We start from the raw sequence: 13,917 nt of genomic DNA, 5'->3' as shown, positions 1-13,917 counted from the left end.
CAATTTTAGTGTCAGAAGTTCAATAAACAAACAAACAAACCTTCTGGGCCCGTTCCCTACGTCACGATGCGAGAACAAGTGGATTATCGTAGCAACAGACTACATGACGCGCTACGCATAGACCGCCGCTCTTCCGAGGGAACTTCATAAACCAAGTTTCATAAACCAAGCTGGGCTGCAACATGGAGCCCCTGAAGTCCTAATCACGGACCGCGGAACGGCCTTCACTCCGGAGCTCATGCAAGGGATCTTACGGTAGAGCAACACGGATCATCGAAGAACGACGGCGTACCACCCCCAAACGAACGGACTTACAGAACGCCTGAACAAGACAATCGCGGATAGGCTGTCTATGTACGTCGACCTTGAACATAAGACTTGGGACGAAGTCCTACCGTATGTCACGTTTGCGTTCAACACGCCTATTCAAGAAACTACGCATATGCACCGTTCGAGCTTGTCTACGGGAGACGGCTGACTATGATGCTTGACGCAATGCTTACCCACGTGGAAGACGACGACCTGAACGTCGACGTCCAAGGATACCTTCAGCGTTCAGAGGAGGCCCGTCAGCTCGTTCGAGTTCGCACAACGGAACAGCAGCTGGTGGATGCGAGGCGCTACAGCCTCCGACGCTGAGACGCTGAGTACCGTCCAGGGGATCGTGTGTGGGTTTGGACTCCCATCCGACGACGTGGACTCAGCGAGAAGCTTCTACGGCGGTACTTCGGACCCTACCGGATTCTACAACGTGTTGGCCACCTTACTTACGAGGTGATCCCCGATGGTGATTCCGGAACATCACGACGATGCACGCGGCCCGAAGTCGTCCACATGGTTCGCTTAAAACCTTTCTACGCAAGATGACGAACTTTTATTTTAAATGCAGAGCATTTCTTTAACTCACATGTAGCATCCGCCGTCCGTCCACAACAGCTCAGCGCGCAGGTGCGCCCTCTCCCCCACTCCTCCTCTCCCGCATCACGCTACCCTCCTCGCTCTCAACAACAGGTCCGCACCCCTCCCCCTACACTATAAAAAAGAAATAATAGTTATCGGCGCCTGGTTTCGATCCCACGACCCTGTGGGCGGAACCCGAGGTACATGGTGCTCTTCCCACTGCGCCACGAAAGCGACACAGAATAAAAGGGTACGAACGCGCCTTATATCCTTGACTCATTCAAACTACGTCAAGAAGCTGCTGATACACGGCAGCAGTTGCATCGATCTCGTCTTCACCAGTTGCTGCAACGCACGACCACTGCTTAAAGACTCCTTAACGGTCTTTAACGGTCTTCGTGGTCGCTAAAGACCCCTTTAGCGACCACGAAGCCGTCGTTCTCAGCGTCCAATACAACGGCAACAGCAACAAATAAATAAATAACGACTTACAACAACCTACTCCTTGCCTTCACTTCTTGCGTCACAAAAAAAAAGAAAAATTGGGCCCATCTCTCCACGAGGGGGGACTCGAGTCGCAAAATCACGAAAGTAATAATTAATATATGAAAGAAATAGTAATAATTAATAGTAATAAGCAATAATAGTTAACACATTCACCACCACCCCACCACCACCCCCCAAACACTAACGTTAACGCAATCACCCACCCCCTACGCGACGCATTTACTCGAGTCCCCCCTCGTGGGGAGATGGGCCCAATTTTTTATTTATTTATTTAGACTGTCGCTTATGATACCATCGGGTCGATGCACTATTAGAGGGGGGCAATGCTGCGAACCATGCATTAGGTTTGTTTATTTGTGTTTTGCTTTTGCCGCCCGGCTGCGCCGGTCTGTGCTATCGGTGTTGTCTGTGGGCCAAGGGAGGCACGTGTTTCATTCTTTCTTTCTGTGCCGCATGTGTTATCTCTTCTGATAGGGAGAGCGTTCCGAACTGAGGTGAACAGCCTAGAATATCTTCGTTGATCTAGTGTTCTGGATACCCTTCGACTATTCGAGAAACCCTCGCGCCGAGTGATAAATTCCCGCACAGCAGATGCCGGGGCATTCAAATCGCCGGAGCTCGCCTGCACACGTCACTTTGTTGACTGCTGCTTCGCCGCCTGTGTATTGTTTGAGTTGTTAGGGGAGCACAAGTTCGCTCCAATAAACGTGTTTTCCTTGAAGACAATTGCGTCGTCTTTCACCTCGTGACAATATGAACCAACAATCCCAAACACTTCCCTTACTTCTTGTCTTGTTATATGTCGAGAGGAGCTCTATGAAAGCAGGACGTTTATATTCAGTGTTCATGCGACCCGGAGGCCACATGACACCCAAAGTAATTTATCAATTAGAACATCTAGGTAACAGAAACGGCAGTGATAGACGCCAACACTTGGAGTATCCGGCGTTCGCGCCTATAATTCCGCGCATCAAGCGCACGCAAACCCATTTTAGCTACAGGACAATAGTATCTTCTAAGCGTGCATCCGCTAATGACGGCTCCTTTTCAAGGTGCAGAGAAATGTGAATATGTTCAGTATTGTTAAATATATATCACTAATTTCACACTAGAAGCTGAATTGTAAATGATAGATTACGATATGTTTTACTTGTTTCTTATGATGTCTCTCAGCTCTTTGAAATGGATTCTTAGATGTACTGAGTAGTGCTTCATGCAACGGCTATTTAAGTTGTCACTGCAGTACTACATGTAGCCTACGATCAGTGCAATTTTACCGAGTGCAATGAGTTGCCGAGACAGAAATACACGACTGTTAATAATATTCAGTTTAATTGAGTATTGTGACACTAATTAAATTGTCTGATGTTCACAATATTTTCAGAAGATTCAACAGTCGTTCAAAAGAGTTTCAACTTTGGACGCAAGAATGGAATGCCTTTCTACTTTGTTTCAGCGTCAGACGGCACCAATGTTGTTAAGGTAAACTTTCTATATATTTTTCTTACGAGTGGAACAAGGTATAATGCTTCCTTTCAGAGAGCCGACAGGTTTTACCTTGTGCGCATTGCTGAGTAATGGTGCTAACACTTTATTTCCACCATACACAATTCATTTCTGAAGCATACGCTTTCACTCTACGGCAAGTTTGTCGCAGTAATTAGGGAGCTTCATCTTGGTCAACTGAAAATTACGAGAAAACTACAAGGACGCTTAAAGGGGCCATGCAGACAAAATAGAAGTTTGGCTTATTCGAAATATTTCGTATTTTATGGTGCCCCCAGCGCTTGTCCGGCAGCAAACGATGCCGTATTCAATGAGAAATTAATGAATTTAGGTTAAAAGTTTGATTCGCCCGCCAAATAGTGTGTTTTCGTGACGTCTGCCATGAAGTCTTGAGGGTGGGTATTCAAACGCACTTTTGGTGCGTCATTAGTCTTTGCAGATTTGCTTACCGTCAGTCCATGGCGCTACCCTAGTCAGCCGTTGTCCGCACTTGCTTTGTTTTTGACCGCATTTGCACACCTGACTTGGTTTTGTTACGGTAGAAAGTATTCGTTTCGTGAAACATGGTGTATGCTCGACAAACAATGTCACGTAAGACAACGTCGCTTACGCCAATCGGCCAGTGTAGTGTAAGACAACTCCAAAGCGGCGGTCTGCTGTGCAGCTAAAACAAGCATAGTGCGCCTAGTACCAACAGCAGTGCGCATCGGTACTTCTATGTTTACGTGCATTTTCGTAACTTTAATTGTTTACCCCGCCATTCTTACAGCTGTAAAATGCATACGCAATACATTTAAGCGCAAATAGCTCGTTCGGCAGCCTTATAAGTCCTGCCTAATTTGCTTTTGTTTTGTCGGCCTCAGCCAACCGCACAGCTGGGCATATAACATCATAGGTTCTGTAGCGTGAAATGAGCTTGTGGGTCGCATGGCCATTCCTTTTTTCCCTAATTATATTGCTTATTTGAGCGAAGTGTGCGTATGATTATAACGAGGAAATATTTCGAACGAACCAGACTCGTTGTTTTGTGTGCATGGCCTCTTTAAGCCCACCGTGCGATATAGTGATAGCGAAAGCATCGATTGCCGCATGCGCCCTCTCATTGCCACAATTATTCTTTTCGTCCTTATCTCCTTTTCTGGATGTCACTTTGGAGTTCACATCACCAAGCAAAGAGGACCTTTAGAGAGGACGCACATCGCTATTCCCTTGTTGCCACTTCTGTAATTATTGTGCTGCAACTGCTCAATCATGTCTCCTACGCACGTTTGAAGCGCACGCGGCGGTAGTGGGATAGGATGTCGCTGATGTATGGTGCAAGACGATGCATAGTAGCCGTCGTAGAGGCCGAGCCACCTGGCCCTGTTGGGAAACCCCGGAAATAGCGCTCGCGGGCCGGATCATGTGCTGCTCCGCTCCCAGGGAGTGAGGCAGGCCCACTGGGCGCACTGTTGTGAGTAGGTTGGGAATTGGTGGCCTCGTGGAGATGGTGGCAGGGTGAGGTGGGTGCGTGACTGGGTGGCCGAAGAGGTGATCTCTGATAGAATGGAGAACAGGGAGAGAGAACAAATTTGATAAAAAACGGCGATGCTAGCCGAGCCGTCACCGTGGCTTGTTACACCAGATGAGAAAGGAGAAAGATAATTGTAAAAATGAAAAGATGTCGGAATGATACGCGCAAAATACTCAGTCCCGTATCAAAAGTTTTTCACAAAACTCTGACCAGTTTTGCGACATACACCAAGAGAGCTTTGGTTGCGCGTGCAGCCTGACTGGGACCCGACCGAGGATTGCTGGGGGAGGCGTACCACTGTTTTGTGTATGTGTGTTATGTATTGGCGGTTGGTGGCTGTGCGAGTAAGTTTTTCACAAATTAGCTTCTGGAGGACGTTCTAGATGGGTTTGGTGCCGAGAGTACTTTTAGCTTGTCGCAAAAGGAACGCCGATAATACATTCGTAATGTTTGAGCATGCAGGGTCGCTCTTATAAAGGAATTGCTGAAATACGTTTTTTTTTCAGGCTATGATTATGTCTCTGTCGTTGCCACCGTTTCACTAGCCCTCGGCGGGCTGCCCAGAGATAGAGCAAATGGGTGTTGGCGGCAGTGTTCTTCTCGGTGAGGGGAACCGTTTTGGTATGCTTCTAGACGGGATGCCCATGCCCACCCGTCTGGGCTGTCGGGGATAGGAGGTGGTGTCTCTGCGGAAAGCGAGCAAATTAGTGATGTTCGTGGTGCCAATTTTTAAGTGTATGTGCAATTGGGATATAGTACGATGTTAGTGAGGTAGGGTTTACTTCCGTAGGGCATTCTCTACGTTAATTCCCCACTCTGGTTGCGAATGTGAGGTGAAGGGCCGTGCCGTGTGATGCACTGTTCTACAGTGTGTCCAGGTAAAGGGCTAGAGCGTGACGCTCGACGGCGTGGAGGAAAGCCGCTCTTTTTTTGTAGCCTGAGGGACGTTAAAGTCACCAAGCAGAAGGATTTCGTCGCGCTGTTCGCTTGACGTCTTGCACGATGATGTTGATTGCTTGAAGAGGGGTGAGCAGTTTACGTTCACCCCTGCTGCGACACTAGTGTTGCAGTGCGCTGAAGGGGCACCATGGAGTGCAGGCCTGTACCCACGAATTATAGAGGCAGCGATGCCGGTTTCCTGGAGGTTAGTAATATCGGCACGGGCGTAGAGCTGATGTAGAACCCCAGTTGTGCCTTTTTGTTATTACAGAATTGGGTCAAGCATGTCGTGTCGTTTGGCTTTCTTGGGTTGCGAGGGGGATGATTCGTGTCGGGATGTTCTCTTCAAGGAAGAGAAGGGCCGGGGCGTGCTCAGCACGTAAAGACGGGGGAGTTGTGGTAGGGGTAGTGGGAGGGGCGCTGAATAGCAGCCGCAGCTACCGCAAATGAATTGAGAAGTTGGCTGAGTGTGTTTCGGCCCCTCGGGTTTCAGCACCACTATGTCGCGACTAAAACACCTTCATTCAGGGAAAAGATATCTGTGCTTACAACCGATCACAGAGAGAACACGTCCGATCGCCACCACACTTCCTCATCGTCCTCTTTGTCCGACATCTGCGATCACTTCTATGTACTCGGGGAAAAAAGATTCAACAGGGGGCTTAGGGGAGATTCGTTGAGCTGCGTTCGGGGGCCTGCCTGCTTTGGGTGGAAGGGGAAAGTTATGAGCAACGTCGGAGAGTGGGGGCTTGGTGAGGAGGAGTGAGTAGCAAGAGCTTGCGCTGCGGTGTTAGACCAGCTCAAATTGTTGAAGCGGGCCGCGGTGCTGGTGTTTGGTGTTGGCGGATGCCCTGGTGGGCAGTCTTCGTTATTTCAGCTGGGGGTGGTGAGATCACCCGTTTCATGCTAAGTGGGCAAGACGTGTTTCGGGTACCCCTTTCTGGCGGTGGGATGTGGCATAGTTTGCACGTAGGTTGGCAGTTGTGCGGGGGTGACGATACATCGGTGAGTCCGAGTGAGGGCATATATCTTGACGATGTCAGACGTCGCCACAGAGTGGACAAGCAGATGCGTTGACAGGGTTGGTAGCGATGAAGAACACAGCCCGCTCGGACGTAGTGCCCGGGTGCCATTGAAGGGCAGATGTGGTGCGACCCATGCGCCGAGTGTGAAGGAGGAGGAGGCCACATCTGCCCGTCAATGGCACCCGGGCGCTACGTCTGAGCGGGCTGTGTTCTTCATCGCTACCAACCCTGGTTGGCTTCCGAAAATTTTCTAGGTCGTCGGAGGGGGGGGGGGGTGACCATGGATCCCGCTTGAGCACTGCACGGGATTGATTTTAAGGCCCTAGTCCGTCCCGAGCCCGCTTCGCGAAGTCCGAGCCCGGTCCGGGCATTCAGAAGTGAGCCTGGCCCGAGCCCGGCTTCGGGCCCGCCATCTCAAGCCCGGGCCCGGCCCGGCCCGGTGATTTATTTTTTGGCCTAGGGAGGGCCCAAGCGTGTGTACCACGCCCGATCTTTGACGCTGAAGAAAGTTTGTTTATTATATTCCGGGTGATCAGACGGAGCATCTGGTCTGTACAAGCACGTCATGAACTGAACGCAAAAAAATAAGGGTTTAAAAGTGCACGTAGTTTAGCTTTCACCGTCTGCAGTTCACGCCACATCGGCGTTATAGTAGCTCGTATTCTTAGACGAGAGACACCATCACCTTTGATTACCAGACTCTTGGCAACTTCACGTGGTTGTCTCGGCCACAAGTTGGTATAGCTGAAGTTTTTGATCCGCATTTGGATCAACGAGTATGTGCGCGCGTAATATACTTCACCTGCAGTGGTCGTTAAGCGGTGGTGTTTCTGTGGCATGCGTGTTTGATTCCCGGCCACGGCAGCCGCATTTTGATTGGTGCGACATCTAAAACACACGTGTACATACATAGACATAGGTGCACAGCTCCAGGATATCTGAATTAATTCGTTCCCCTCTTGGGAATTCCTTGTAATCGTATCTTTGGTATGTTATACACCAAAATATAAAATCTTGATGCAGTACAAGAAATGTCATTAAAATTTCAGTATAGTGGCCATCAGACCTAGCAAAACACGTTTTTAAAACAATGCGTAGAACAGCAAGAAGCGCGCAAAAATAAACGAAGAATATTCATTTTGGTGCTCTTTTCTACACTTCAAGTCGGACCTATTAACGGCCGTGCCGATGAATTCAAGCCCGAGACCGGCCCGAGCCCACGGCGTCGAGCCCGAGCCCGGCCCGGGCCCGCCGAAAATCGACATCCGGCGGCCCGGCCCGGCCCGCGGGCCGGGTCGGGCCCGGGCTTTCGGGCTGGCCCGAGCCCGTGCAGTGCTCTAGATCACGCCACGAAATTTGTTGGGTGGTAGTTTGCACTCCCGAGGTTAATTGCCGTTATTTTACTTTGCATAATTTCTATCTGGGCGTTCCATGGCTGTACTTGCCACATAGAGATTGCGATCCTGTTGAGAGAGAGAGAGATCAAACTTTATTTAAAGCGGCCCATGTCCGGGCTGCCGAAAATGTGGTTCTGGTGGGCCTGGAAGACGTTTCTGCGATCACTTCGTTGAGAAACTGCGTCCTCGAAACGACACTTGCTCCAGCAAGACTTGCTGCAAGGACGCCGGAGGCCCAGGCAGGTTTACTAAGACAGGACCGGGGTCGGTAAATGCATGGTTATATAGTAATCCGTAGCGATCCATTATGTAGTTGTCCGGGAGACAAGGCGATGGCATTACGCACGTCGCTGCAGTTGTTTTCTTGCCTGTAAGTGGAGTGGCGATTCGGTTGTTTTGTGTCATGTAGTCTGTATCGGATGGCGAGCACCGTATTCCAAGGGTTAACGGGGGGAATGGCGCGGCCACTTAGCTCGTCAAATTACATGTTGACGGTGAGGGGTCCGGGCCGATAGGACGTCGACGGGTTACCCTGGCCTGCCGTTGTTGTTATGGTAGGTGTCATGGCAGGAACTATGGTGTCGCTAAGCCTGGAGACGAGGCTTAGCGCGGTCACCGAGATGGAAGATCATGACGTGGATGGTAACTACGTACTTTAGAGTCTGGGGGGATCGCTGGCTGTCTACGTGTTGCAGAAGACGGATCGGAACTCCATGTAGAGCACATACGATGGTAAAGGGGGAAGCTCCACACTTGGAGGGAGATAAAGCGGGAGCCAATGCGACTCATGTTCGCTGGCGCTGCACCCCCCCCCCCCGACTTCCCCGCGGCCGAATCACACATTTGACAGAAACGTTTTATATTGAATGCGTTTGTTCAAGTTTTTCAACTAAACGAGTTGCTGATGGCCCTATGCTACATAATGTTATTAATTATATATGCGGTATTTTTAGTCATTGCAGCGTGCTCCTAGGTACTTGAGTATTTATATATAAGGGTTATTGTTACTGGTACGAGGGTGCTAATTGAATTGAACAAGTAGTGTACAGAAAAACAGCACTACATCTCTCCTCTAGTCATTAAGCTCGAAAGAATGATTTCTGTTGTGCCTATATGCAGTGTGAAAAGATCAAAGACGTATGTACAGCAGGCGGGCTACACGAATAAGAGCACCTGTTGGGACGCATGAGGACTAGAATTCCCACATGATTAGTACGCATGCTACCCAGGCGTTTGAAATGACATTTGAGACAAATGGCCTTCGGAATTTCAAACGTCGTTCTATCTGGAAAGAGGTCCGCCTGAGCAGCACGACATTTACGTGAGGCAGTTTAAAGCTCCCGCGTTCACCCGTTATGTTTGGGTGTCGCTACTGCTGTCTAGTTTCTTTCTCCTAACTTGAGAAAAAAATATTTAGGGGAAACTCTGGCAAGAAAAAGCATCAATGTGAGCGACATGACTGATTAATCCACGAACACGCACAAAATGGGCAAAAGCCAGAATGCGGTTTGTTGGTCATTTTTTTTTTCTTTTTCGTACTGCCGGTGTTGAAAACTGGCGTACGCAGGATTTTTTTTAATGGAAGTTGGGAAAAAGGAAAAAGGGAAGGGGATAACATGAAAACAAAAAAAAAAACTGCAACACAACAAGAAAAAGAATAAAACAAAGCCAAAGCAAAGAATTTATACAAATTAACAGAAAGACTACAAGATGACGTCATACTCCACATAACTTTCCGATTGTTTCGTTCATTTCTTTCCCACTGAAATCGCAAGATGGTGAGAACTTACATAATAGAAACAGCATGTGGTTGGCGCGTAGCTTAACCGCACAAAAAAAAATTACCAGAAGTTCTTTGTTGACAGGCAGTTATTCCTGCTATTAGTGCCCCCCTCCGAAATTTTCGGTCCCCACAGCCGTCTTGGCACCCCCCCTCCCCAAGCATGCGCCAGCGGTTAATAGTACAGTCTTTGTCAAAATTTTGTGGGCCACGGCGACCGCGGCCGGAGCAGGCGCGCGGCCGGACAGGGGCGCTGCGCATGCCGCTATCGGCTGGTTGCGCGGCTAAAGAGAGTAAGGGGAACTTACGAGGTGACGGGTAAAAAGCGCAAAGGCTCATGGGTCCATTGTTTTCTCCCGCGGAGAGCCGCCACTTCCGGTTCGGGAGCTCTCCTGGCCTCCCGTACGCCGTCGGCTTTCACGCGCGTGTGTGCTTGTTGTTTATCTGTTTCCACCGGGAAAAAAAAACGCTCATGCATCGGAAATTTCATAAATAACAACGATTGACCCTACTAGGAGTTTATCTGACAGGTAAGCACCCTGTGACAGATAAACAACACGCACGCACGCGCCTGACAGCCGCCGACGCACGCAGACGTACGGGAGCGCAGGAGAGATCTCGAACCGGAAGTGGCGGTAGCAGACGACGTACCCATGAGCCTTTGCGCTTTTTACCCGTCAGTGCAGCGGGGCCGGTTTCTCAGAGCAAGCGCATTTCGCTTCGGCGCAGGAACTTTGCGCAGTACTTTCGCGCCGGCCACACTACGAAAGCGAGAGCAGAAGTTCCCCTCGCTCTCTTTAGCCACGCAACCAGCCGACAGCGGCATGCGCAGCGCCCCTGCTCGGCCGCGCGCCTGCTCCGGCCACGGTCACCGTGGCCCACAAAATTTTGACAAAGACTGTACATAGTTGGCTCAGATTGAGGGCCCGGAAGTTAAAAAAAGATGAAAAATTAACATGGTGTTTGAAATTCCAGTGTACACTTTTTTTTTGCTGTTTTTGTGATTGCGGTACGCGCACACTGCGCCCTAGAGTACGAATAATTGGAGAGAATACTAAACACTGGTGAACAAACAGTTGTAGTTTTGCTGTAGGCTTGTTTCTCAAACCTGCAGCTAAATAACGAAGTGAAGTTATCCAAGAAAAGAAAATAAACAAGCTACGCCAAACAAACCAACAAGAAGACACTAGGGCAAATCATTAAAGAGGCCACGAAGACAAAATTGAGTTTGGTTCATTGGACTGCTTTGTCCTAACAATAAATATTACCGATTTTATCCCAAACTTCGAAAGAAAGACGACGAAGATATTAACCAAAATATTTGAGGCAGTGGCGGCTCCCTAGCCACTTTCCGGCAGCTTTTGTTTGACGTCACAGAATCTTGTTTGTTCGAGTGGCGGCCGCCAAATTCGCTCATCGCTAATTTAAGGCGGGTTATACAGTCAAACCCGTTTATAGCGAACTGCAATATGCACCGCGATTAGTTCGATATATCCAATAGTTCGATATAGCCGAACCCGCCTATTACGAGCTTAATGTTACGAGTTCGCAATCCGCGGGAGCCCCCCGCCCCCTCCCCAACTCCGCCATCCGCGTATGCAGAAACGAACACAATACAGTAGCCATTACCAGACCAAAAGAATGCATTTATTGCAAATACCAAAGCTACTTTCCGCCTTAACAGCCCACGTTGAAAAAAGAAACGGTGATTTCAGTTTCGTTTTGGCGGCTTCAACTAGCATAGCATTCTCTGCACGAAACATTGTTTGCACAGTTCGAGTCCGTGTCCTCAAAAATCTAAGATGCATTGGCGGAGCACATCGACTGCCGAAAGCGCTTCATTATAAGCGTCGGACGGATTTCACTGGCGACATCATCGGGAACGTTGGCGAGCTCTTATCACAGTTCACCGATGCTGCTGTCTTGGTCCGCACTCACTGACTGGGCGGGTTCCGTCGCGAGTCCCGCACATCGGAAACAGTTCCGGAAAGTATTGGGCGTCACGTCGCTCCGTGCGAGGCGCAATGTCTCAGTCGCGGCTCTTGCTCCGTGGTCGCGGCTAATCCACATCTCAATCGCCGCTCCGAGATCATGCATTTCGCCGGCCATTCTAGGCGCCCAGAGTTCGATATATCGGATGTGAACTTCGTTATAAGGAATATGTTTCCCATGTATTTCCGTAACTGAATTATTTTTGTTCGATATATAGCATAATTCGCTCTATCCGGGTTCGTTATAGCCGGGTTTGACGGTACTCCGACTTTTCCGGCGCACGGGAACACGACCGCGCGGTCGGCGACGACACGTCGGCGGGACTACGCCAGCGGCAATTCCTACCACTGTACAGTCTCACACGCCCGGCGCAGCGTAACGAGATGGTAACCAGTCTGACGCATGCGCAGAAGGTTTTGCGACTAGCGCGTCGACTGTCGTAAGTCGTAAACTTCAGGAAACTGCCGTCGCGCCCAATTTGGGCGGTCTGGTGGAGTTCCCGCAGGGTACGGGACGCTCTGTCCGGCCAACAACAGGCCGGGGTCATGACGTCACTGTATAAAGTCACGTGGCAAAGACCTTTCGTCACTTCCTTTATAATTTCACCCGATTGTTTTGCGCGTTTGTTTTTGTGGTACGGTCGCTTCGGCGTTTGGCGTCCGACTTGGTTTCTCTCAGCGTAGTGCTATTCGCGTGATACGTTGTCGTGGCCGGTTACCTAAGTCGAGTAAGTGCACCGTCGAGCTGCTAACACTCGTCTTCGATTTGTCTGCTTCCCTGAGCTAGCTGAGGGTGAGGCGGCGTGCTGAGCCCTCGCCGGCGAAACGGCGACGAGATGACACCGATCCGAAGTGTCACCACCAGTTCTGCGCTGCCTATCCTACAAGCATGGTACAGTCTTTGTCAAAATTTTGTGGGCCACGGCGACCGCGGCCGGAGCAGGCGCGCGGCCGGACAGGGGCGCTGCGCAGGCCGCTGTCGGCTGGTTGCGCGGCTAAAGAGAGTAAGGGGAACTTACGAGGTGACGGGTAAAAAGCGCAAAGGCTCATGGGTCCATTGTTTTCTCCCGCGGAGAGCCGCCACTTCCGGTTCGTGAGCTCTCCTGGCCTCCCGTACGCCGTCGGCTTTCACGCGGGTGTGTGCTTGTTATTTATCTGTTTCCACCGGGAAAAAAAACGCTCATGCATCGGGAATTTCATAAATAACAACGATTGACCCTACTAGGAGTTTATCTGACAGGTAAGCACCCTGTGACAGATAAACAACACGCACGCACGCGCCTGACAGCCGCCGGCGCACGCAGACGTACGGGAGGGCAGGAGAGATCTCGAACCGGAAGTGGCGGTAGCAGACGACGTACCCATGAGCCTTTGCGCTTTTTACCCGTCAGTGCAGCGGGGCCGGTTCCTCAGAGCAAGCGCTTTCCGCTTCGGCGCAGGCACTTTGCGCAGTACTTTCGCGCCGGCCACACTACGAAAGCGAGAGCAGAAGTTCCCCTCGCTCTCTTTAGCCACGCAACCAGCCGACAGCGGCATGCGCAGCGCCCCTGCTCGGCCGTGCGCCTGCTCTGGCCACGGTCACCGTGGCCCACAAAATTTTGACAAAGACTGTACGTCATGTTGCCATCAGCAGCAACAGCAGCCGCAGAGTTCACCACACGAAGATATGCTGTGTTGTGATGTAGCGAATTCAGTGATGTGGAAATGATTGTGTGCATCGGGGCGTCAAGCTTGGCGTACCACATTCGGATTGTGTTAGCTGTGAAATGCAGTGATGTGGTACAGGGTGAATGCGGAAATGGGATGTGGTCGAGTTCACTGTGTTTACCGAGTGTACGCTGATATCGCCCTTCATGTCTGCTCGCTCGGCGGCTGATTGTGATGCTTGCACGGGCAGCGATTGTTGCAGGGCGCCATTGTAGGCGACAGGCTTTGCTGTCATACACTTGTGATGTGTGGGTAAAAGACAGGAGGGAAGTGTTGAAAAGCAATGAGCGCTACAAAAAGAACGTACGCGAAAAACGAATGCGACAGGCGTACTTGTCCTTTCTTCTTGTACAGGGGGGAATAAAAGAAATGCGAATTGCGGAGCACACAGCTTCCGGCGCATGCCGCACCGCCTGGCTGCACTGTCAGTAAACTTCGCGCATGCGTAGTTTTTTCAGAGCGTTTGAGAGTGTGTTCTACTGTTATGGGAAATGCCTGATAAAGAAGCGACGCCGGTGATTTATTTTGAGGCGCCTTTTTACGCTGTCGCCACTGAGCATGCTGTTATCTACTACATTTGGAAGCCAAGCACGCAGCAGGCTGATTGCAGCTAGCATGATGCCTTCCAACGCTCATCCTGCTCAGTGGCGAC

The 13,917-nt window shown here is 50.3% G+C and overlaps 1 protein-coding gene across 5 annotated transcripts in view; it reads left to right on the top strand.

Moving 5' to 3' along the window:
- The window catches only part of LOC144141447 (rab-like protein 2A), a 135,469-nt gene that overhangs the window by 89,529 nt on the left and 32,023 nt on the right, over positions 1-13,917 (top strand). For all 5 annotated transcript variants that reach the window (XR_013316605.1, XM_077673003.1, XM_077673004.1 and 2 more), the window contains exon 6: positions 2,792-2,889. Coding sequence is in view for 4 of the 5 variants with exons in the window: in XM_077673003.1 (XP_077529129.1) it covers positions 2,792-2,889 (98 nt within the window). In the remaining variant the exon portion in view is untranslated. The remainder of the gene's footprint in view (positions 1-2,791; positions 2,890-13,917) is intronic.

This window comes from Haemaphysalis longicornis, unplaced genomic scaffold (assembly GCF_048455015.1).
Source record: "Haemaphysalis longicornis isolate Haplotype H1 unplaced genomic scaffold, Haemaphysalis longicornis Haplotype H1 scaffold_6, whole genome shotgun sequence".
NCBI classification, from domain to species: domain Eukaryota; kingdom Metazoa; phylum Arthropoda; class Arachnida; order Ixodida; family Ixodidae; genus Haemaphysalis; species Haemaphysalis longicornis.
Note: the sequence above shows the minus strand (reverse complement) of the source record. Positions and strands in the feature narration are given on the sequence as shown.